The sequence below is a fragment of the Copadichromis virginalis genome, linkage group LG7, assembly GCF_057382275.1.
Source record: "Copadichromis virginalis isolate Kocher_CV1m ecotype Utaka linkage group LG7, C_Virginalis_male_GT1.1, whole genome shotgun sequence".
NCBI lineage: Eukaryota > Metazoa > Chordata > Actinopteri > Cichliformes > Cichlidae > Copadichromis > Copadichromis virginalis.
The window spans coordinates 42,876,070-42,901,372 of NC_140624.1; the positions used below are offsets into that span (position 1 = coordinate 42,876,070).

At 39.2% G+C, this 25,303-nt stretch overlaps 1 protein-coding gene across 4 annotated transcripts; it reads left to right on the forward strand.

The window, feature by feature from the left end:
• Nucleotides 1-142: 142 nt before the first annotated feature.
• On the forward strand, nt 143-24,565 carry hook3 (hook microtubule-tethering protein 3). Of its 4 annotated transcripts, none has more exons than XM_085463481.1 (24): nt 143-344; nt 8,259-8,344; nt 8,596-8,668; nt 8,805-8,855; nt 10,202-10,334; nt 10,459-10,526; nt 10,812-10,874; nt 12,085-12,168; nt 14,015-14,178; nt 14,286-14,426; nt 14,760-14,847; nt 15,008-15,121; nt 15,247-15,357; nt 15,718-15,802; nt 15,908-15,977; nt 17,452-17,592; nt 17,947-18,034; nt 19,554-19,588; nt 19,683-19,765; nt 19,922-20,022; nt 20,135-20,239; nt 20,380-20,451; nt 22,450-22,586; nt 24,127-24,565. In XM_085463481.1, the coding sequence occupies exons 1-24, from the start codon at nt 288-290 to the stop codon at nt 24,140-24,142; spliced, it is 2,166 nt and encodes a 721-aa protein (XP_085319607.1). In that variant the 5' UTR covers nt 143-287; the 3' UTR covers nt 24,143-24,565. The 4 variants fall into 4 exon arrangements, with proteins under 4 accessions (XP_085319607.1, XP_085319609.1, XP_085319610.1 ...); XM_085463483.1 differs by lacking the exon at nt 24,127-24,565 and adding an exon at nt 22,750-23,856; XM_085463484.1 differs by lacking the exon at nt 24,127-24,565 and having other exon boundaries at nt 144-344; nt 22,450-22,707.
• The last annotated feature ends 738 nt before the right edge of the window (nt 24,566-25,303 follow it).

A 25,303-nucleotide genomic window follows, 5' to 3' on the forward strand; every position in this document is an offset into this window, starting at 1 on the left:
GTGCTAGTTTTCAGATTCTTTTGAAATAATAATTGGTTGTGGACTAGCTTTTCATGTAATTAATACCTGACAGTACATTCAAAGTGAGAACTGCCCTTTAAAACGAACTATAGACTCCGCCCACACAGCCCGCCTCTGGTAGACGCCGGACTAGCGAACCAGCGAACCCGACCATTGGCGGACGGATTGTGAGACACCCAGAGAGCCAGAGATCTCGGGAGTGTATGAAGCTGACTATCAAGTTCAGGCTCTCTTCGCCACGTAAAGTCGGTCTACGTTAGATCACGATGAGTACATCAGAGTCTTTGGATCGTATGGAAGTGTGTGAAAGCCTCTTAACATGGGTAAGTAATCGAGTTATAGTTGTTTTTCCGCTGACAGACGGTTCTCCGGCGCCCCGGCGACGCTAGCTAGGCTAATGGTAGCTCGAAGAGCTAACGGGAGTAACGTTAGCTGGCTAGAGGAAAATGACTCGCCTCACAGTGGTTACGTATGCAGGCCAGCTGTTTGCTGTGTTTAGCTGCTGATGTGTTGGTTGCTAGCCGCCAGCACACCACATACCATGGCTTAACTATTGATTTTTGATTCATGCGCTGTGTAATCGGGCTTTTATCTAACGTTATTTGAGCTTTCGTTTACTAAATCCCTACCGAATGGTGTGTCAAACCGCATTGGCCTTGTTATGATTTAAAGCTTCTTTTGGTCAAACCTTTTTTGTCTTTTCTTATGGTATGAGGATAAACGCTCGGCGTCTGCTTTGGGGTTAAATTCCTGTCATCGTTGTTCAGTGTAGCATATTATTATGTTCGCCTTTCTTCCTCATTCCTTCTTCTGAATAAAATGTTAATGCTAAATAACTTCTTGGGCTTGGATTTTTAACCAGACATTACCCTATATTGTTGATGCTCAGAGGCTGAAAACTGGGATTTAAGCTAAAGGCGTCGGACTGTAGAGTCACGTGCTGCAGACTGGTATATGTTTACATTGATCAATGAGGTCTCCCAACACTGGGTTTCTAGAAAAGGCATAACACGTTGTACTTGGAAAGCTGTCACATCCTCATTTACCATAGTATGACGTGACGATTGCTGATGGTTAAACCAGTGACCTTAAGGTTAATAAAGTGCTGCTCAGGCATTTGACTGGATGGAACGTTATGAAAACTCTGCATGGAAAAATTACATGTTTTCACAATACTCTAGTGGTAGAAATGTCAGAATTGTATAATGGAAACATCTATCTGGTGTTGGTTATATTGGAGCCGAGTTCATGCATGCTACCCTGCTTCTCTAATGTCAGCATATCTGCACACAAGCTGGTTTCTGAGCAGGTTCACTTGGGTCACCTGGATGTTGTTGTGTGATACTTGAAGCCATAAAACATCCAGTGATTCCAGAAACTTCACTGAAGATGTGTCAAGAAGAGCAGTAGATGACCCCACAGATTAGTTTTACACACATAGCATAAAATAATTGATTCCCTTTGTGAAAAGGCCCAGTAAACCTTTGTCATAGTGATAATGGATCTGGCAAACATGCCTCACATACCTTACATGCCTATTAACAGTGAAGATACATCAGTGACTAATTAGGACTAAAACGAGACAAGTGTTACTGGTTTAGATTAGTGCAGCATTAAGATCAAGCATAGCTGATTTTCATGCATGTTCTTTGAATTAAATTTGCAAGTACTATTTAATGACTTTGTAAATACTAGATTTGTTTGGAGAAACACTATTTACCTTCCCAGCTTTCTAGTTCAAAGTCTATAATATCCAAATGTGTTTGCATGAAGAGCAATGCAGGCAATTATCCTTTAAATTCACGGTGAGCCATTCAGCTTCATGTATTCTGCCTGCTGAATGGTCCGCCTTGCAAGCGCCCACAGCTAAAACAAGTGGAATATTTCCCGGACTGAGAACACGTGATTATCTCCCACTGCATGCTACATGTGAGTGTGTGTAGCTTTGGTAATTATCCAGACTTAATGAAAAATTAACTAGATATTTAGTATATATATTATACTAATATATATAGTATAGATATTTCTCAACTCATACTTTAAATATATAGGGTTGCACATGACTGGAAAATACACATCATGTACTTTTACTGTCATTATATGAAATTACTGGATGTTTAAAAAGAATTAATGAATAAAAGCCACAGGATTTAATGTTTTTGTTGTTTTTCATTAATTTGCCCTTGGGAAGGTTTGGTATCACAGCAGGTAGAGCAGGTCATCTACTAACTGGAAGGTCGGTGGTTTGATCCTTTTTGATCCAGTCTGCGTGGCAGAGTGTCTTTGGGAACGATACTGAACCCAGAGTTATTCTTAATGCATGTATCAGAGTGTGAATGTGCAGCACTTAGATGCTGCACATTCACACATAGAGAGAAGTTATTGTGTGAATGAGACATGTTGTATAAGGCCAGAATGCTTGAGTAGAAAGCCCTATATGAGAATCAGCCATTTACCATTAAATCTGAGAAAACACACAGGAGATGGTTAGTCTGGTGTATTTATCAATGTTGTGATTTAGGGTTTCGATGCGCTGCAGATTTGAAAAAGGCTAATCCGGCCTCTTAATACGTGATCGCTTACATTCTAAACTTTATTTAGTCGTGCACACGTTCTCCACAGCTGAGCATGTCCTGACCCAGCTGTTACTGCAAACTTTTAGGTGTGGATTTCCTGTTGGGTCTCAGTCCACCCCATGTGTTACCACCAACTTATGTACTACAGCTGACATTTATAATAACATGATTGTTTATTGTTTTTGGTTGACTAGCTGAGTTTTTACTTTTCACTACACGCTCATTTCCAAAAGTACATATGAAACCAAGTTTACGTGTTGCAGTGGCTTATGAAACACATCTTGATGAAGCATTGTTTTGGTTCAGTGGCCCTTTATGGTCTATACTGTCAGTCAATGTGTTCTTATTAATGCAAGAATTATCTGTGATGGCCAAAAATGTTTGTGGTAAACCAGGTAGTCTAATGTGAAGTTCCTGGTCAACCCTTTTAATACACTGCTGACTCGTGAGCTGAACCTGAGCAAAATTGGAGCCTCCAGTTTACAATACCTCAGTTTACACGATACGTTTTTCATAACTATAGTTTGTATCAGTTAATGACCCATATGGAAAAAAAAAAAATATATATATATATATACAGTGGGGCAAAAAAGTATTTAGTCAGCCACCGATTGTGCAAGTTCCCCCACTTAAAATGATGACAGAGGTCAGTAATTTGCACCAGAGGTACACTTCAACTGTGAGAGACAGAATGTGAAAAAAAAATCCATGAATCCACGTGGTAGGATTTGTAAAGAATTTATTCGTAAATCAGGGTGGAAAATAAGTATTTGGTCACCTCAAACAAGGAAAATCTCTGGCTCTCACAGACCTGTAACGTCTTCTGTACGAAGCTTTTCTGTCCCCCACTCGTTACCTGTATGAATGGCACCAGTTTGAACTCATCATCTGTATAAAAGATACCTGTCCACAGCCTCAAACAGTCAGATTCCAAACTCCGCCATGGCCAAGACCAAAGAGCTTTCGAAGGACACCAGGAAAAGTATCGTGAGATTTTGAGCCAAAACCTCCTTCCATCAGTGAGAACTTTGAAGATGAAACGAGGCTGGGTCTTCCAACATGACAATGATCCAAAACACACCGCCCGGGCAACAAAGGAGTGGCTCCGTAAGAAGCATTTGAAAGTCCTGGAGTGGCCTAGCCAGTCTCCAGACCTCAACCCCATAGAAAATCTGTGGCGGGAGTTGAAAGTCCGTGTTGCTCGGCGACAGCCCCAAAACATCACTGCTCTCGAGAAGATCTGCATGGAGGAATGGGCCAAAATACCAGCTACTGTGTGTGCAAACCTGGTAAAGACCTATAGTAAACGTTTGACCTCTGTTATTGCCAACAAAGGTTATGTTACAAAGTATTGAGTTGTATTTTTGTTATTGACCAAATACTTATTTTCCACCCTGATTTACGAATAAATTCTTTACAAATCCTACCATGTGAATTCATGGATTTTTCTTTCACATTCTGTCTCTCACAGTTGAAGTGTACCTCTGGTGCAAATTACTGACCTCTGTCATCATTTTAAGTGGGGGAACTTGCACAATCGGTAGCTGACTAAATACTTTTTTGCCCCACTGTATATATATCTCTTATAAAGTTTGTATCTGTGTATTGTGTCTTGTGTGAAACTTGTATGAAAAGCATACGAGAGTGAAAACAGATATACTGTAAGATCCATTGAAAAATTATATATAATTGTAATATAATGTAATATATATAATGAAACTTGTATGTTTTGGATACTTACTAAAACAATATATGAAAGTAATGAGAAAGTGGCCACTTTCATGAGTAAATCATATAAGTTTTTACTATTTCTTTTCCATATGGGGTGCTAGTAAACATGTCGCTTTTGCCTGGTTTCTTTTAACGCAGAGAAAAATCCAAGTGAGCTCCAAGCGAAGCAAAATTCCTCACTACAAATCACATGAGAATTTTCACTCCGCTTATTGGCCAGATGGATTTCCGGAAGGAGCAATAAAAGTAAACTACAGCAAGAAGGTGCTGTGTTCTGGACATTTGGAGAACATGGAAAATTTTGGGGGTTTTTTTTCACGGCTAATTGCTAGCCCATACAGACCTTTGCACATCTATAAACAAACTGCTCTGTAGTTCATTTGGAGCCGCACTGAGACCAACATCTTCAAAGGGTCTCGAATTGGTTGTTTTTGTCCACACCTGCGATTATTGTGTTCACAATCTATAAAAGTGAACCACACCAAGGGGGAAAACAAACCAGAGTTCGGTTTTAAACATAGGTTAGGGACTATAGTGGATATCTAGAAGGTATCTTTGGACCGCTTCCCACTTGTTTAAGAGAAGTTGCCTTGAGCAGGACAAAAGGGTAGCTGTCGAAGCAGTTTTTCATAAAAATCCAGGGTGTGCAGACGGTACTATTCCAGTAGTTGCTGAAGTGGTTGTTGGCCTCATTTTGCTCTCTCGTAAGTGCTTCAAGGCTTCTTGATTAGTATAATCGTAACAAGCTGAATGGAAGGTGATCCTGATAATTAAGAGGACATTTATTAGCCCAGTTTTGCTCTTGGACGAGTGCTTCAGGGTTCCACGATTAGTTTAATTAAAATAAGCTGATTGGAACATGAGCTGATGATGTCATTCAGAGGACATTTAGTAGCCTAGCGCTATCTCAAAAGTTGACATCCCATCTGAAATCAATAAAGTTTGAATTAGGCTTATATTATAAAATATTATATATAATATTTTACACTGGGGCTCATATTCTGTTGCCCTTTAGTCGAGGCAACACAAAGGTCTATCACCGAAGTTTTCTTTCCAAGACAGTATTTACCAAAGCATAGGAAATACTAACTAGATTTAGTCCTCTGTAACTACCGATTGCATGTATTTAGCTCTTGATTCACATAAACGTAGAGACTATAAAGGGGATGGATATAAAATTAAATCATATTTTTTATATTCAGTGATGTAATCCAGCATATTGGTGATAAACATTAGGTTTGATTGAAGGCTGATTGGCTATTTGTGACTGATGTAATTACTGGGTTAATTGTTTTTAGATTTGTGCCTGATCAACATTCAAGACACCAAATGTGACATAATTAACTAATCTCTAAAGGCGTTTTTATGAGGATAAGTGTACTGAACAGAATGATACTTGGCTTCATTCATGGAAAACGTGACTGCACAATGTCCTGCACCTGCACATAAAGCAACCCACCTGCACTGGTCAGCTTTGGCTTTTATTAGAAATCACATCAGCATACATTCCTTTCCGATGCTTTGTTATATAGTGTTACTCTATGTATTGCGCTGGTTTGGACAGTGGGACATGCAGCTAAAGCTGTCAAGCTCACATTACCATGAAAGCCACTATTGTTTAGAAAGAATAGTGTAGGATCTTTTTCAAGCTACAGCCACACAAAAATGAAAGGAAATTTTTATCAGTCAGCAAAGTGGAAAAGTAGCTGATTGATTTAAGATGACTTGAGGTAATACGTTAAATCAAGCACAAAAGCACATTGCGTGTCAGGGGCCGTGAATTCATTTCTTTTGTACAACTCTCACAGCGTGTTGTCAGCTAAGGACTGCCCGGCATAGTGTCACGTTTGTTAGTGGTCAGTGTGGTTTTTGCAGGGCTGGCTATTCCTTTATTTTCTTTCCTTGTCTGCCTTTCCTGCAAAAGGAAACGATGCAGACCAAATATTGCTGTTGTGCAGTACTAAGTTCATAACAATAGGGATCCATGCAGCCGTTTCTACTTAGATGTTTGTCTTGTCTCAGTTCCTCTTAACTCAGTGGCTGTTCAAAAGAAAAGGGATTTGTGTTGTTGCCGTGCTCGTATTTTAGTAACACATTTTAATACTGCCTAAAAAAGCTAACACAGCAAATGTTTTAAGAGGCAAGTCTTGCTATTATCGTCTATCCCAGTTCCATCAAATATAGGAAGTTAGTAAGTAACTGTATCCTGTACTTTAAAGCTGGCAAAAGAGTTTAAGTGAGCTGGTAGATGGAGTGAAAACTGTGGGTGTGGGTAATCAGGTGAAGTTTCTCTGCCTTTTCCCCAGTAATTGGTGTTACATAATCACGACTATTGTTTAGGTTCTCTTTTGTGTTGGCTCCTGGCCAGTGTCTGGCTTTCTGTTCCTGCTGCCTAGGACTATTTGACAAATTGCTTATTTTGAAAGCAGTAATAGATAAAGTTTTGCAGCTAATTGGCCCCCCAATGTAATTACAGTGCAAAAAAAAAAGACAAGCGGAAAAGACTCAAAATTCGCATCTAAACTGTAGCGTTACCTTTCATGTCCAGCCTAAATACAACTCTAGTCTAAAAGCTTTCCTTGTAGATGGATGTTACTGCAATGTCATGCTCTCCTCATACCACATGAGCTGTGTCCTTCTAAGGTGCACAGTGTCAAGTGTCTTCTTGTTTACTAATCTTGTTCTTTCCTAATGATGAAATAGTGCCGTTAGTTGCTTTTCTGTGACATAATAACACACTTCCCATGGTCCCAGACTTAAATTGTTAACTTAAAATATAAATTAGTGTGAAACTGTTAAAATAGTTAGAAATCAAATTAGTTTAGTACAGTAAATTCATCCATCCATCCATTTTCTTCCACTTATCAATAAGTATGTGTGTGGGTGTGTAGAACAGTGAATTCATTTTTCATTTTTAATCTTGTTTAAAAAAAAAAAAAAAAAGATAAAACACTCAGTTTTAAATAAATGTTAAAACTCGGTAGTGACAGCAAACACTTGTAAAAGTCTTGGTCCAGTCAGTCTCTCAGACTTGCAGCGAGATAAACATGTATTCAGTTCAGCCTTTTCAATTTCAACCCCGGCATAACGAAGCAGGGTGGGAAAACGTACTAGACATGAATTAAAATGATGACACTCACAGAGACAAGCAGGTAGAACCGGGACAAAGTTGCTGGTGTCTTTTTGGTACCTCTGTGTCATTCATTCAGTTTATGTCACTCACAGAAAAATAGATTGCCGCAAGAAACAAACCTCACTAACCTGTGTCGTTGTTGATGAGCAAAATATGTGGACGGCTGGTTGGCTTTTACTTTTAATAGAGGCCTTGCATTATGTATATACTATACTATATAATAGAAAGTGAGGGAGACAGAATTATGTACAAACAGGATTTTAACTAGGTTTTTCATCCCTTTTCTTAGTGTATCTTCTTCCTTTGGCTCTTGTAAAGTTGGCATGCAGACTGATATCACTTCTTTCTGGGCAACAGACTTTCTGCCAGAGGGGTATGCTACAGAAAAATATGGAGGGTAGGAAGAGAAGACATGTGAAATAGTTAGAAGGGACATAATGAAATAATGATATAATAGAAATTGAGCAGAATGACAAGTGAAGTCCGCAAGAGCAGTAAGTGTGAGTTCTTGTTAGTACTGTGGATGATTGAGAGTTATTAAAAGGCACCATTATAAAATTTGCAATGCGTACGGTGGATCTGCTCAGTGGACAGCAGATAAGTGTGTGATGATACTAGCCAGCATACAGCTGTGACAGTATGATTGTGAGCAAGGGATTCCCTAAAACAGGGCGTTTAATCTTATAATAGGTTTTTTCTAGTGTTTCAAACATGTTATGCTGTTTTCAACACACTGGTTACTCCTGTATAATTGTATAGTTTAGTTCTGTAACCAGCGCTTTGTTTACTTATTTCAGATCCAGACATTTGGAGTAGAGGCTCCATGCAAGACTGTAGAAGACCTGACAAGTGGTGTTGTCATGGCACAAGTTCTACAGAAAATGTAAGTAGTTACTGTTAATGTTTGTGTAGAAAGAAAATGCAATGTTTCTAATCAGTTTTTGATGAATTTTATTACATCATTGTAAAGTTTAGGTAAACAAATACAGTTTAATCTCTATAAAGTTATATTAAATCCATAGTCCACAAATGAATAAAAAAACCCCAGTCATTTCATTTGGTATGCTTTTTTTTTAATTTTTACCAAAGCCCACTTTGCATTGTTTTGTTTTGTTTTTTGTCTGAAATTTCTAGAGATGTAGTGTATTTTAGTGATGCTTGGATTAGTAGAATCAAGCCAGACGTTGGAGACAACTGGAGGTTAAAGGTAAACATGACTTACTCTTGATTTCAATAATAGCAAAGTGTGCATGAGATGGGCTTTGTCAAATGGTCTCTTTTTTATCAGTATTTGCTGATTAAACCTGAATTTTACTAATAATATACGTTCCTCTCTTTTACAGATCAGCAATCTAAAGAAAATCTTGAAAGGCATCCTAGACTATATCCAGGAGGTGAGAGTATTTAAATTATTATAATGATTTTAAAATGAACTTTCAGTACTTTACATCCAGACATTCTTGTAGAGGAGAAGTGATTGTCTACTCTACTCCAGTCAGCTTAAGTCATCACAAGTCCTAATAATCCAGTTGTTCTTGAGGTTTCTGATGTGATTTTATTGTTTAAAATTTACTGTTTTATTGGATGTGATACAACTACCGATTGCTAGGTTGCTAAGACATTGCCATGGTGGTCTGTAGTTAATCGCGTTTACTTTTCAGGTTATCTGTCGTGTTGTTCTAGCTGAGGAGTAGGATAAGTTCATAAAGTGTGATACTTACTGGAAATGGAGACCATTCGACTTGTAAGTAAAAGTTGTGTCCTTTGAAACGTGTTGGCTGCAGCACTGAGGCACAACTTTTACTTTGTATAAAGCCCTTCATCATTTCTGGTTTGTTTCACTTTTGACAGTTTAACAGCTCGGAGAGTAGCTGGCAAGAGTTTGTCGACAAGTCCATCACTTCCAATCAAACTATAAACGCAACAATATAGTAGTGACCAAAACAATCACAAGGCGGTATTGCCATCTGGTTGAGGAATACACATTTTCCCTTGCGACAGGTTACACAGGCCTATGTGCCTGGCACTCTAGCAATCGTTTTCCCAGCAACTACAGTCAACTTCCAGCAATGACTTGCAACTGGTCAGTGAATACTATTTCTTTCACTCATCTGGTTGCCAGATGGACTAAACCCCAAAACACTGTATATGTGTGTATATAATATGTAAAATACTTTAAAAAATGCAGACGTACAACTCACTTTTTTAAATTGTTCATAATATTGTGCGCCACCCCCCAGAACACACAACCAGAGCTTGGAGCTCACAGCTCGAGGGGACTGTGAAGTTCCTAGAAGGAACTCTGCTTTGTTCCAATCTGCCTTTATGTTTAAAGCTGGCAGGAAGTGGAATAAGCTCATTGAACTACTGTTTATTGCCACTCTTTCTCATGTGATGTTAAAAGGGGGATTCTCTTTTATCCTCTTGATCTATTTGTGTTTATGTGTGACAGTAATTGTTATATGGGATTTGGTGCTGTGTTACAGTCTGTGTTTTATTGAAGGAACTACCAGTTGAATTTGTGTTAGGATAATTTTTCCTTGCTTACGTGATTTTGTGTATTTGTGTTTATTGCTTGATCTCCCCGGTGACTGTGGATAGAAATGATCTAGTAACTGATGTAAATCTGGTAGAATGCATCTCTTCTCTTAGGAGATTCATGTTCTTGTGCATTGACCCTGATAAATAAATACAAACCAATACAATGTATAGCCCTTACATATTTCATCCTTGTCTCTAGGTCTTAGGCCAGGATATTAATGACTTCCCACTACCTGATGTTAATCTTATTGGAGAACACTCTGATGCAGCTGAGCTTGGAAGGATGTTACAACTTATATTGGGCTGCGCTGTCACCTGTGAACAGAAACAAGGTGAATATTGGATTTAAGAGGCCCATGTTCTGTGTTGTCTCCCTGCTTTACCCACTGATTCAGAAAGTTATGTGCTACTTTATACTTACTTACTCTTAATTTTGGTTTTCTCTCTAATCCCTAGAATACATCAAAACCATAATGGTGATGGAAGAATCGGTGCAGCATGTTGTCATGACTGCCATCCAAGAGGTACCTTGTTATCTATTTTAGACCTTTAAAAAGTATTATGTGCATATAATAACTAATAAATGAAAGTAAGAGTCTTTGATTCTTGCTTTTTAGTGATCAACAGCTAACTGGTCACATTTTTATGGATAAAAAAAACACACTCTGGTCACTGGTATTGTTAATTATAAATTTGAAACCTATTCGATTCAGGAATGATGATAAATAGTAATATTGATACCAATAAAACTAATGGTATCCATCGCTAGTGTTGTTTGCACTTCTAATCATTTTTGTTTGTATCTGTAGCTGATGACTAAAGAGACTCCAGCTACAGGAGGAACTGACTCATATGTGGATCTGGACAGACAGGTATGTAGATTTCAAGCTTTGACAAGCTCCTATGCAGCATTTCACTCAGGTTGAGATCTAGACTTTGACTCCGTCATTGCAACAGTGTGATCGTTACTTTTTCAGCAATCTCTTGTACATTTGCTGCTGTGCTTGGTCTGTTGACCCAATTTTGGCCATGCTGTCAGACAGATGGCCTCACATTTGACTCTTCAATACTTTGGTATACAGATCGGTTCATGATCCACTCAATTACTATAAGGTGCTTCGTACCATCTGTCAGCCATATCCTGTGGCTGACAAATGGTAGGAGGTGTGCTGATTGGCTGTATTTGGTTTTTCCTCTGCATCGTCACCAAACATCTCCGGTTTGGTGTCGTCTGTCCAAAGATCTGCTCTTTTCCAGAGCTCTTGTGCTTTGCTCAGATGTAGCTTTGCAAACCTAAGCCTTGTTTCTATGTTTGTTTTAGTGGGGAAAAAATCCTGACAACCCATCAAAACTATCCATACTTGTATACTTGTTCAGTCTTTTTCTATGAACTTTTTCTCATAATCATGTTAGAGCAAAGAACAGCATAGGCTTGAACAAAGTTGTGAAGGTAGCCAGCAAAATAATAGTTTTCCCACAGTCTACTCCTTGCTGTATATGAGCAGCAGGTAGTGTGAAAGGGCTGAGCTATTGTGCTGAGCCAGATTCATCCCCTTCAGAGAATTTGAACCACTTCCTTCAGGCTGCAGACGGAGAAGAACACGAGTAAGATGTCATAGGATCTAAACTTTTTTATTACCTGTGCAGTAGCGTTCTTTAGTTTTATGTCTCTCTTATTTACCTTGTGGATTTTTGTTTGGTTTTTTTGGGGGGGGGGGTTGGAGGATTATGTCTTATGATTTTGTGTACTTGGAATCTTTTGGATGTAAATTTAATAAAAACAATAAAAACAACAATGTTTTTATTGTTGTGTGTAGTTTTACTGCTTTTATATTGTCTTTCTATAAACCTTCTTTGCTATTGGATTAGATTGAATTAAAATTATTATTATTATTTTGATCAGTGAATCCACTGATTAGCAGCACCTGACTGCTACTTACCCTCTTAATTTATATGAAAATATTAAGGATGTACTTAATTTTTCACAAGTCTGCATGGAATTGTTTTCCTTTTTTATTAAGTGTACTACATAAAACATTTTGAGGAGCAGCAGTTCTTGATTTATGCTTAATCTGTTTTCAGCTGAAGAAGACAGTTGAGGAGCTGAATGATGCTTTGGCTACCAAGGAAGAGATTGCCCAGAGGTGTCGCGAGCTTGACTTGCAGGTTGGTTTTGTATGAATAACGGCCAGTGGTTTTAGGCTCTTCACAGCTAGCACCGTGTACATTTACTCTTCCACTACACTCCACTACAACCTATTACAATAAGGTTGTGAACAACTTTTCTGCTCTAACTCATTTGTTACATAAGTGTCATACTTCATAATATAGTTTACAGATATTTTTAGTTACACTTTAAAAGCAGCTCCATTTTTGGATTGATGTCATCAAAATTGTTGATTCAGTTGCTACTGATTGGCATGTCCCATAGTTCCTTATTTAATAATTGCCTTGCCAAATTGGCGATCTGACCCACCAGCCCAAAATCTTCACTGTAAATGAAAGACTGTTAATTGCAGTTGTTGCCAAAAAGTGGAGCTGTAATTTAAAGGGATACTTGCTCTCCACTTGTGTTGAATCAGTTTCCTCTTATCTTTCCTCTTTACTCTTTCAATACTGTTTGCCTTGGTTTAAAGGCTCTCCGTGCCCAAGAGGAGCGTGATAGACTGAGGTTAGACTTTAATGAGCTAGAAGAGAGGGTAAATCCAGACTTTATTTTCTTTGTTTCTTTCTTATGTTCATGGTGTGTGATTTTCTTTAGCCTGCTTGCAACAGGTTCCCCTTTTCCAAATTCTGTGTGCATGTATGTGTACACATTTGTGCACAAGCATTTGTGCACAAGCATTTGTGCACAAGCATTTGTGCAACTGTACACATTGTCCTGTTGGAGCACACCAGGCACAACTGCAGTTTGGTCTGGCTGTGTCAGATGTGGCTTTCTTTTACCTTGGTGTGTCCCATGCTTTTCCACAGCAATAGTAGAAAGCGAGGGAAATAGGTTAACATTTGAATTCAGAAATGAGTCACTTATTGGAAAAATGCGTTCATCACTGTTTAAACATTATGCAGTCTTCAGATTTTTATTTTTTTGGTTGCATAACTCTGATCAGCAAGCAGTCAGCAAAATTATTAAGCCTGTACCTGAAGGCACTTGGTATCTTTTGAGGAACCCGTGTGCTGGTTTTGGAATTAATTGCAGCTGATTTTCACCCTGTTTCCTGCGTTTTGAGCTGCACGGTTCGCATCTTTGATGTGATACAGTTTTGTTGCCATAAGGGAATTTTCACAAGGAATTTCGTAGGAATTTTAGACATGGAAGTGTTAAGCTTTTTAGAAGAGAGAGTGAGTCACACCATATTAGTTTAAAATGCATTTTTAAATAAAATAAAAAAGAGCAAATAGATTCACTAGATAATTTTCCTAAAGTCCCAGAAGGATTAAATTATTTTCCAGTGTTTTAAGGCATGTTTATAGACTTGATCCAGGCAAATTAATAAAAATCCCTTCCTTATTGACTGATTATATTAATTTTTTAAAGAAGGTTTGTATTTTCTCTCAACAAATTATATCAATATATCTAATTTTTACTGTTTACATTAAAATGCAGCAGCAGCTTTTGCTTTGCTTTGCCCATCACACTGAGAAAACACCAACCATGTAGCTCTCTCTGCCATGTTGGAGTTAATTGATTTGCCTTATTAAGGTGTGTTTGGTGTGTGTTTGTTAAACTAATGGACCTGGATGCTGTAAAGGAAACAAGCAAATTAAAGTAGCTTACCTACATTGTGAAAGTTATAAATCATCTCTAACTTGTTTCCCTTCTGCATCTCTTCTTTTCATGTGTTTAAAATCCCTTCAATCGATCATTTCCACACCTTTTGTGTTCCCGTTAATCTTTCTTTTCTCCACGCTGTCCCATTTTTCACCTTTTCTTATCCCATTCCTCTCATTTCACTCATGATTTCGTGTATCCCATTCTTTGGCCTTTTCTTCAACACTTCCCTTTCTCCAGGTGGCAGCCCTGCAAGAGGAGAAGAGCAGTTTGCTAGCAGAAAACCAGGTCTTAATGGAGAGACTTAACCAGTCTGACTCCATAGAGGATATAAACAGCCCTGCTGGACGCAGACATCTTCAGCTGCAGACGCAACTGGAGCAGCTACAGGAAGAAACCTTCAGGTCTCGATTTGCATGCAACGTGGAAAGGAATTTCAACAAGTCAGGGTTGAATTGATTAATGCCCAAAATCTGCAGGCTCAATGACACTTGTTTCTAATTCCCTCTAGGTTGGAGGCAGCAAAAGATGATTACCGGATCCGTTGTGAGGAGCTGGAAAAAGAACTTTTGGATGTGAAGTCCCAGAATGAAGACCTTACATCACTGGCTGATGAGGCCCAGTCTCTAAAAGATGAGATTGATGTCCTCAGGTATTTTGAGGATGCAAAACGAACCCTTAACATATTAAAATTATTAAATTAAAACAAACTAAAAAACTAATAAGACAGGAGCTTTGTTGTTTGTAGTAATTCTAGCTAAGGTGCTGTGAAGCACACGTTTTAATTTTAGCATTCATTCATTAGTAGATGTATTGGCCTAAAGACAGAAAATAAAAGAGCCAAGAAAACACTATGGCTTAAAAAACTTTTAGCTTTACAGCTTGTTATCTGTCCATAAACTAAACTTTAACTAATCCAGTGTGGAAATCAGCAGGATCAGTATGACAGTGGTGAAAATAAAACTGCTTGTTGTTTTCATCGCAGGCACTCATCTGACAAGGTGTCAAAACTGGAGGGCACCGTGGAACACTACAAGAAGAAACTGGAGGACATGGGACTGCTCAGAAGACAAGTACAATCTCTCACTCACACGCGCGCACACACACACACAGCAACTTTAATACAGCTTTTATTCTCATGAGTGCTAACACTGCAGTTCTTGAAAACGTGTAAATCAGATTGTGAAACATGACTTTCAGTCTAAAAAAAAAATGTATGTCCGTATTTTCCAGAACAAGCTTATGGAAGAGAAAACCACAGCTTTAATGCAGGCTAATGTTGGCTTAGAGGAAGAGCTACGAAAGGCGAATGCTGCCAAAGCCCAGTTGGAGACGTACAAGAGACAGGTACCTGTTCCTAAATAAATAAGTTTTACATTTTCCAAGTCTTAGTACTGTTTTACAATTTTCATGCTTGTGTAATAATTTTTTAGCGATCAGGTCTTCTTTTGAACTGTCATCTCTCTTCACAGGTGGTTGAACTTCAGAACAGACTGTCAGAGGAGTCTAAAAAGGCGGACAAGATGGAGTTTGAGTATAAACGCCTCAAAGAGAAAGTCGATTCTTTACAAAAAGAAAAAGATGTACGTATATTTAATGTGACTAAAATTAGGACTGATGACATACAAAAGAATTACTTTAATTTTTTGTTTGTTTTGTTTTTATGAAATATGCCACTTTACTGTTCTTTCAGACCTGTTTCTCTTTTTAGATGAAATCAAATTTGTTACAGCTAGAAAAGCCAAACCTTGTAACTTAGCATGAGAGGAAATTTTGACCAAAGGCTCTTGATAACTGGTACTTGCGCAGCTGTCTGGAAAGTATTTTACTGGAAATGTTTTACTACTAAGCACACTGATGTTGATTCCAGATCCTGCACTTCTGCTGTTTGACCTTCTGTCTGTCTCGCTCATTCGCACGTTTGACTCTTTGTCTCTTTATAGCGTATGCGAAGTGAGAGAGATTCATTGAAGGAAACTATTGAGGAATTACACTGTGTTCAAGCTCAAGAGGGACAGTTCACATCAGGTGAAGAAATGTCTTTGTCCTGAAATATAATAGGTGTAGCTTTGCCTCTTATAAGTTTAATGAATTCTTGCTCATCTTATTTACAACTAATATCTGTATTTAAAGGTTTATTCCCATTGGGTAGCAACGATGGTTCTGATTCACTGGCTGCTGAGATCACCACTCCAGAGATGCGGTATGTGTGTGTGTGTGTGTATATGTTTTAACCCATATGTTTTTGTGCCAGTTTGATTATTTTAAATGAAAGAGAAGAATAATGATATTAGATCATCCTAGAAGTTGGTTTTTAAAATAAAAAAGAACAAAAAACTAATAACTGAGTAACAAATACAACAGCAAACTATGCAAAAAGAATATAACTAATGCTCTGGTAAAATAAATTCACTTTTTAAGGCTTGATTCCTAAATTTTGGATAGTAAAGTATGTCTCTAGTGTAATTTATTTTACAACCAGATAGTTTCAAGCCCGCTTCAAGGCTTTCTCTGCTGTTTTATGGTGGATGGGTTTAGCTTAAAAACCCTGTAGAGCGTTATGTAATAATTGAGTGTGAGTTACATCAGACTGCCAGCAGCTTTCCAGGACAGCTGGATTTTCTGTTGGCTGGATAATATGCTTAAATTTTTATTCAGTACTTGTGAACCCAGGAAAAATGTGGATTTGTATACAAATCTTCTAAAAGCTACTTTCAGGGAGAGGGAAGGTTAACCCCATCCAGGCAGTTCATTTACTGTAAAGGTAAATGATGAAAACATGTTGTTTTGTGAATGACTAATGACTTTATGTTCCAGTTGATGTCTTTTGGTGACTTTTCAGTATCAACATGCTGCTTTTATAAGAGGCACCTGTTGCCTGTTCATTTGATCTGAACTGTAAAACAGGGAGTCGCACTCGCAGCTGAAAATTCAGTCCCTCAGCCAACTGCACCTCACCTGAAAGTCGTAGTCAGTACCTGTAGTCAGTAATAAATTGTTTGGAAACAACAGTTCTTCAGTTGGAATGGATTCATGTGCCATGCCCTAAAAACAGGGCTTGACACAAAGCTTCCTACCCATCCTGCTGTTTTGGTGATTAGCTGAATGTAAGGCTCTCAGGTGCTTTATATTCATTTGGCTGTCTGTCACACTAGAGCCCAAGACAAGGCTGGCCTCAAGCTTTATCTCCTGCTGTATTAAATACAGGGAATATCCAACCAAATTTGTGTAGATAACATTTTTGACTCAAGTGTGGAATTTGTCAGATTTAACCCACTGCTGTAACACTGTCAGGAGCACTAAAACGGAGCAGGCCATAGGTATAATTCATTAAGCAGACAGTGTTGTAATAAGGTGATTCACTACAGTGATTAGTTGCGCTGAAGTGAATATCTCACTTACACTCACTACTTGACCTGAGCTTGCTTGTGTGTATGTTTCCGTGCACAGGAGTACACCATTTCAAAGTGAGCCCTCTTCCTGTTGTGGTTGAGGTTTCCCTTTCTGCACGTTGTGCCCTATACTAACACGAGATGATAAAATAAATAAATAACAAAATATTGCGAATTTTAAGTTCATCATTTAGACCAATATTCTGAAGCATTTTTGAGACTGTGGTATAAAACAAGAATGCTTGTTATTTGAGTTTAATGCTCTTGATGCTTCTGTGTTTCTAGAGAACACGTGATTCGTCTTCAGCATGAAAACAAGATGCTGAAACTGGCTCAGGAGGGATCAGACAATGAGAAGATCGCTCTGTTGCAGAGTCTACTCGAGGATGCCAACAGGAGAAAAAATGAACTGGAGACAGAGAACAGGTTGGCATCGAGCACAAAGACATATAGCTTATTGGTATTAACAGGAAATCACCTATTACTGAACCCAGTGTCTCACTGATATAGAATCTGAGAAGAGCAAACAATAATATTGTTCTTCCTTTTGGTCTGTTCATATTAATATTGAGCCACATTTTCACTTGTGTGCTGGAATGTGGGTGATTCTCGCCTTTACTTCTCCACACAGTTGTTCTTGTCTTTGTTGTATTTCAGTGAATGACTTATCAGCTAAAAATCTCCTTCTAATATTGGATCTACAACAGTTTATTTTGCAGTTTGGTCACTGATTTGTTGAAAATAACAACACTGTGGTGAAACGTTGTACTTGTTATCTAGGTTGATAAATCAGCGCTTGATGGAGGAACAGAGTCAGGTAGAGGAGCTACAAAAGAATCTTCAAGAACAGGGTTCAAAAGCAGATGATGTAAGTAAATGCTTGTACTCATGTACTCATACTGTGTTTAATTCCAGCACCAGTTTACTGGTGGCAGTAAACACAGAAAGCAATCAAACTACACTTCAGAGAGTGCAGTGCTCTGTTTCTACTGACGGCTTAGGTCCTGGAAAGTCATGTGCAATAGTGAAAAAGGCAACGAACATTTTTTTCACAACATCAGCCTTTTTAATTCTTGTGCTTACCTCAATGCACTGTAAACATTAACAACTTCTAACAGCTTTTGCATTCCCCTTTCTGCGCATATGTCATTTTATTTATTTATTTACAATTATTTCTGCTGTAGCATTAGACACACTAGCTTTCTTGGGATGATGTCTAGCCATGTTAAAGACAGGTGTTTGAGGCTTGATTGCGACAGTGAACGAGATTAATACAAGCTCCTCAGCAATTCAGCAACTCTAATTTTTCTCCATCTTATTAACACATTTGCCTGCCGCCTCACCTCTGATGCTAAATGTTTTCATGGCCCTCCTCTCTGTTCCTTGTCTCTTTCAAACTAGTTCCTAGTATGGGACAACAGATTTTTAAGAAAATGCGATTTGGAGCATCTCCCAGGAAGGTTGATGTGAGGAAGAGAGTTTACGTGCATGTTTAACTTTGTCTTTACTGCCTGATTAACACTGATCTAAAACTTGTTTTCTTTTGTGGGGTTTCTGGTTTAATTTCTTGTCCGTCACTGTAGATCTTAGATCTCAGTATCAGCCTCATCTTTCCTTTCACTCAATATCACGAGAACAGTGTCTAAAATCATGCAACAGAAAGAAGAGAATGGAAAACTATTTCCCTCAAATAACATTGAAAGTACAGATGCAACATTTATGTGAGAATCAAAGATGTGAAACTGTCAGATTATTATGTCACATTTGGCACCTCTTTTTAATTTTTGCCATTTTGTTCTTTTGTTATTGTTATTTTCCAACTGTTCTCCACTGTCAGACTATAGTAAGTATATCTTTGTGATTTCAGCAAGTTGCAGCTTTTAGACTTTTCAGTTCTGATGTTTGCATAGCTTTTTAAAACATATTTATATTGACAAGAATGTGTAACCGAATGTAGCATTTACACTTTAGAGTAGTAGCAAGTCGCAAATATTCTCTGTTCTTGTGAGTAGTTTTAAATCCCCTCCCCTGATAGAAACCCCAAAGTCCTTGTCTTCTCCTCTAGCTTCCCTGTAGCAATCGGAGCATGTAATCTCTCAGTACTCTGAAAATGAGTTTTGTCTATACTGGCTGCACGTCGCCTTGATGTCAAATTGGGGACTGGTGCTGATTCAAAATGTAAAGAAATTAGGTTCCTGCTTTAATTGTACATTCTCAGTATCATCAACACTTTGACTATACTGAAGGTCTCTTCATCTCTTCATCTTTCCACATCTTGGATCATGATCTTTTCCAAAAACAGTTCAACGTACAGGAATGATTGAATTTTGATACCACGATTTCTAACACATTCGCCCGTTTTGTTTGTTTTCTTCTTTTTCTTCCAGTCTTCTATTTTGAAGAAGAAATATGAGGAGCACATGTGAGTGTGTTTTAACTTAATTTGCCCATGTCGCTTAATTCTGCATTTCATATTGTGAGCTACCTGATATAAGGTGCAATGTTCTTTTTCTTAGGGAAAAAGTACAAGAGCTGAATAATGAGCTGCTGAAGAAAAATGCCTTCATTGATGAAATGGAGCCGAAATACAACACCAGCAGTGAGTTTACGGTGATATCTGAATATGCAAAACATGCTGACATTTAAAACATTTTGTGTGTAATGTTGCTGTACAGGTAACTCTTCATGCACTGACATTAAAATGTATGAGTCAGTTTAAAGGAAATCTAAACTAAGATGCTGTTTCCCCTCTCAGTCCAACGAGTGGAGGAGCTGGAAGAGGCCTTGAAGAAAAAAGATGAAGACATGAAACAGATGGAGGAGCGATACAAGAAATACCTCGAAAAAGCCAAGAGTGTGAGTAAATGTTTACTAGCAAAGGGTCCATAAATGAATAGTCTTCTGTAGGGCGGGCTGTATGGGACACAAAACAAAAAACCCAAACATAACCTGAATGTGTCCTTCACAGGTAATCCGAACACTGGACCCCAAACAGAACCAAGGTTCAGGTCCTGAAGTCCAAGCCCTGAAAAACCAGCTGCAGGAGAAGGAGAGGATGTTGCATTCACTGGAGGTAATCAATTATCTAGTTGGGAATTAGGGTGCCTGAAAAAAGGGCCTGGCAAAATAAGTAATAGACTCATGTGCCAATATTTGTTTTAGAAACATCCTCCACTCTAAGGTTGATTTTGCCTTCATGTTTCCTCCAAACAGAAAGAAATGGACAAGACAAAGAGCCAAAGAGATCACGAGGAGAAACTGATTGTGTCAGCCTGGTACAATATGGTAAGGAGCACCTATACAGTCTGAAGCAAATCCTGGTGATACAGACGATTGGTCTTCTTTTTAAAATGCACTGTGGCACATACAGCTGAGATTTGTGGCCAAGCAAGTACACTCAACAAAAATATAAACGCAACACCTTTGTTACTGCTCCCATTCCCCATGGGATGGACGTAGAGACCTAAAATTCATTCCAGATACACAATATAACCATCCCTCCCAAACAGTGGTCACAAATCAGTCCAAATGTGTGGTAGTGGGCACATCTGCTATATTGAGATAATCCATCCCACCTCACAGGTGTGCCACATCAGGATGCTGATCTGACATCATGAGTAGTGCACAGGTGTACCTCAGACTGCCCACAACAAAAGGCCACCCTGGAATGTGCAGTTTTGTCTCACAGCAAGATGCCACAGATTGCAGTTTTTTTCTGCCTGTCTGGGGACCCAGAACCGGTCAGTATCTGGTGTGACCACCATTTGCCTCATGCAGTGCAACACATCGTCGCATGGAGTCTATCAGATTGTCAATTGTGGCCTGTGGAATGTTGGTCCACTCCACTTCAATGGCTGTGCGAGGTTGTTGGATATTCGTGGGAACTGGTACACGCTGTCGTATACGCCGGTCAAGCACATCCCGAACATGCTCAATGGGTGACATGTCCGGTGAGTATGCTGGCCATGCAAGAACTGGGACATTCTCAGCTGCCATCTGCCCTGAACAATGTGAACCATGATTCATCCGTGAAGCGCACACCTCTCCAACGTGCCAGATGCCATCGAATGTGAGCATTTGCCCACACAAGTCTGTTACGGCGACGAGCTGGAGTCAGGTCAAGACCCCGATGAGGACGACGGGCATGCAGTTGAGCGTCCCTGAGACGGTTTCTGACAGTTTGTGCAGAAATTGTTTGGTTGTGCAAACCAATTGTTCCAGCAGCTGTCTGGGTGGCTGGTCTCAGACGATCTTGGAGGTGAACCTGCTGGATGTGGAGGTCCTGGGCTGGTGTGGTTACACGAGGTCTGCGGTTGTGAGGCCGGTTGGATGTGCTGCCATATTCTCTGAAACGCCTGTGGAGACGGCTTATGGTTGAGAAATGAACATTCAATGCACGGGCGACAGATCTGGTTGACATTCCTGCTGTCAGCATGCCAATTGCACGCTCCCTCATTGCTTGTGGCATCTGTGGCATTTTGCTGTGAGACAAAACTGCACATTCCAGGGTGGCCTTTTGTTGTGGGCAGTCTGAGGTACACCTGTGCACTACTCATGATGTCAGATCAGCATCCTGATGTGGCACACCTGTGAGGTGGGATGGATTATCTCAATATGGCAGATGTGCCCACTACCACACATTTGGACTGATTTGTGACCACTGTTTGGGAGGGATGGTTATATTGTGTATCTGGAATGAATTTTAGGTCTCTACGTCCATCCCATGGGGAATGGGAGCAGTAACAAAGGTGTTGCGTTTACATTTTTGTTCAGTGTATATGTAGCAATACACAGAAATAGCTACTGTCAGGAAGTAATTCATAGCTGAACAAAGCATCTACTAAAGCATTGAAAGACAAAAATGTTATAATTGGAGCTTTTTTTAAATGTTGCGTATGTTTTCTGCTGTAGATAACAGATATAATACATTTCTCTACCACAGAGGGTAAACACCCCTTTTTGTTTGCCCAAGAAAATCACCACTAGATGGCAGCACAGACTATTCAATAACGTCAATGGCTGTTTGCTCATTATATATCTCATCAGTTGCTGGTATTATTGTTCATGAGCTGCTAAATCAGCACTAATGTTGAATGTCAGCTAATTTAATTTCCTATACCTCAGGCTTGGTGGACTAACTAGCAGATAATCTAATGACTGTCTTAATATGTGTGTTAACAGTCTGCGCTCCTTCTTGAGGGCTGTCTTTGACTTGGAGTGTTGCTGATTTGTAGTGACTTTCAAATGGGGCCTTAAGCTTTCCTCCTCTGTTTCTTTTACCAGGGTATGTCTCTGCAGAAGAAGGCTGCTGAAGATCGACTCGCCAACACTGGTTCTGGTCAGTCTTTCCTGGCCCGGCAGAGACAAGCCACCAGCACCCGGCGCCAGTATCCCGGTCACGCCCAGTCAGCTACCGCCAGGTAGATGGCAGTAGGGCACGAAATGCTGCAGCCAGCTATTTTACAAGTCCCCCGAACGATGTGCCTATTTTGAGGCGTTCTGTTTTCATTCATTTCTAATGGAAGTAAATGTTTTCCTGCATTTCCTGCCGATTGATTTTCTTTTTTTTTCCTTCTTGATCAGATCCATGAGGTAGAGATGCCAAGAAAGGTTGCCCCCAAATCTTGCACCTTTTTTTTTTTTTCCTCCTCCCCCTAAGCGTATTTTACCTTGACGCCCATCATGCAAGACTTCTACCTTTTATCAGGCTTCAGCATATTTAATAGGTTCTGACCAATCACACCAAACATCCTTTCTTCCTCCCTCTCTACCACTGACCTTCTTGAACCTGTGCTATGTAGTAAACTTGTGCCATGCAGGTTTTCCAGACTGCAAGGCTCAGAAGAATCGCGTGTCCTTGTCAAGTTACTGTAATTTTTGATAAGAGGAACCGCTCTACCTGTTCATGCAGTATTTATGCACATCTCTACCTGTAGTAACATTTTCAAGTTCAGCTTGTTTTTTACAGTGGACTTGACAGCTTTTCTGTCCTGCGTCATCTATTGTAACTCTTTATGATGTAGCTTTAAGGAGGTAAAAGCAACTTTTAGTTTAATGTGTCAGTGTTTCATTTCAGTCTCGACCAGCAAATACATCGAAGCATAGGATTATGTAATGTCTCGTGTAAATCTTTGATTTGCTTGCTAAATGTTCTAACTGATTTAATTGAGTGATTTCAAATAGGACTGCATGATTGTTGGTAATGGTGCAGCAATAATTGTGAATGGTAGCTTTTTTTCCCGAAGAAAAAAAAAAGACTTCTTTAGGTTTTGAAATTGTTCCAGGTGGTGCAATTTAAGACTTGATAGATTTCCTGTGCTAGTGTACATACTGGTGTAAATTAGTTTTAAGTATCTAAGAGAACAAGGAGCCACCAGCATTTACAGAGTTGACAGACAACACCTTATGTGCCATAGTGTTTGATATAAATGTCTGTACCTTGGCAATCTGTCAGGTTTACCTTCCCCCTAATATGACGTGACAAAATAATGTATTCACAGAACGTTTAGCGGTGAGATGGTTGGAGAGTTTTAGACCTGAGGACTGTCTGTTGAAAGAGATTTAGTTTCTGGATCATCTGCAGAGTGGACATGAAGACCTGTTCAGTGTCACACATCAGAGTGGACTGTTCCATATCACTTTCTATAATCAGCTCATTGCTGTCACAGTAAAAAGCACTTTTTTTCCAGGTTTGCTAAAGGGTGTTTAAAATGCGCACTACATACAGGTATATAACTTTAAATGGGAGTCTTAAATAGGGTATGCTTTTCTCAATATGTGTTTAACCGATTGTTTGTTCCGTTGTCATTTTCCAGTTTTAACGCATATCAGGAATCATAACTTACTAACCTTGAAATAATTTTGCTTGGTGTTAGATCAGGAGCAGATTGTTGATTTTAGGCCCTGCCATCTGACCATTACTTCTTTTCTTTTTTTTCTTTTTTTCCCCTCCCTCAACAGCAATGTCCCTGCATGACTGGCACACCAATGACCTGCCCGAGCCTTGTGTAGCCTGGCCTGTTCTTTATGTGGCCTACACTGACCCCCAGCTGGGCTAGGCTGTGGCACGCGTGCATGAACTACCTACCTGTTTGCATGACTTTGCATTGACTCAAGTCTGCGAATAACCAGCCCACTAGCAGCAGCGCGAGCACTAACAACCCTCTGCGGTGTCACGCATTATAACCTCCAGACAAACCCGGGGAGGAACGGGATTGGAAAAGAAAACCTTCGCTCTCCTTTCCCCTGTTAATTTTTCCACCATTCCGACTCCTTTCCCCACACCCTGATGCTCTTTGTTACATTCTCTCCTCCTCCCCTCTTGTAGCCTTCATAAACATGCCTGCTTGTTTGCTTCCACACTGCATCAAGTCTGTTACACCTACACAGCAAAATCTCCAGTGTTAAATTAACACTAGAGAGTGTCTATATGGGTCCACACCTCTGAGTGTTAAATACAACACTGTTGAGTGTTAAATTAACACTTTTGACAGTGTTATATGTTTAAAAGTAACCTAGTCAGTTTTGAAAATTAACAATGACTAACACTGGGCAGTGCTGATTTTCTAACACTGAAATATTTCTAACATTTTGAGTTATTTTCCAGTGTTAGAAAATCAGCACTGCTCAGTGTTAGTCTTTGTTAATCTTCAAAACTGACTAGGTTACTTTTAAACATATAACACTGTCAAAAGTGTTAATTTAACACTCAACAGTGTTGTATTTAACACTCAGAGGTGTGGACCCATATAGACACTCTCTAGTGTTAATTTAACACTGGAGATTTTGCTGTGTATGTTACAAACAACCAGGAAAAAGGAGTGGAGTAAGCCAGTTATCTGTCAGTCAAGTTTTGGGTTTAAATAGGCCTGTTCTCTAGTATTTATGTCTAACTTGATTTTGTTTGGCTGCTTAGGGATACCTCAATGACATATTCCTGCATACTCTGTTTATTTGTGTGGCTCGAGGATTGGGGTAATATTTGAGAGGTATAACCGGCAAATCAGTATGCATAACAAAATAGGACTCCATTCTGTTTTTAACTTCTACAGTAAGTATTTTTATGAAAGCCCTGAACATGTTGCTAGATTGCATCTTAAAAGTGCTTTTACCTCAAGTATTGAATGCAACCAGTTTT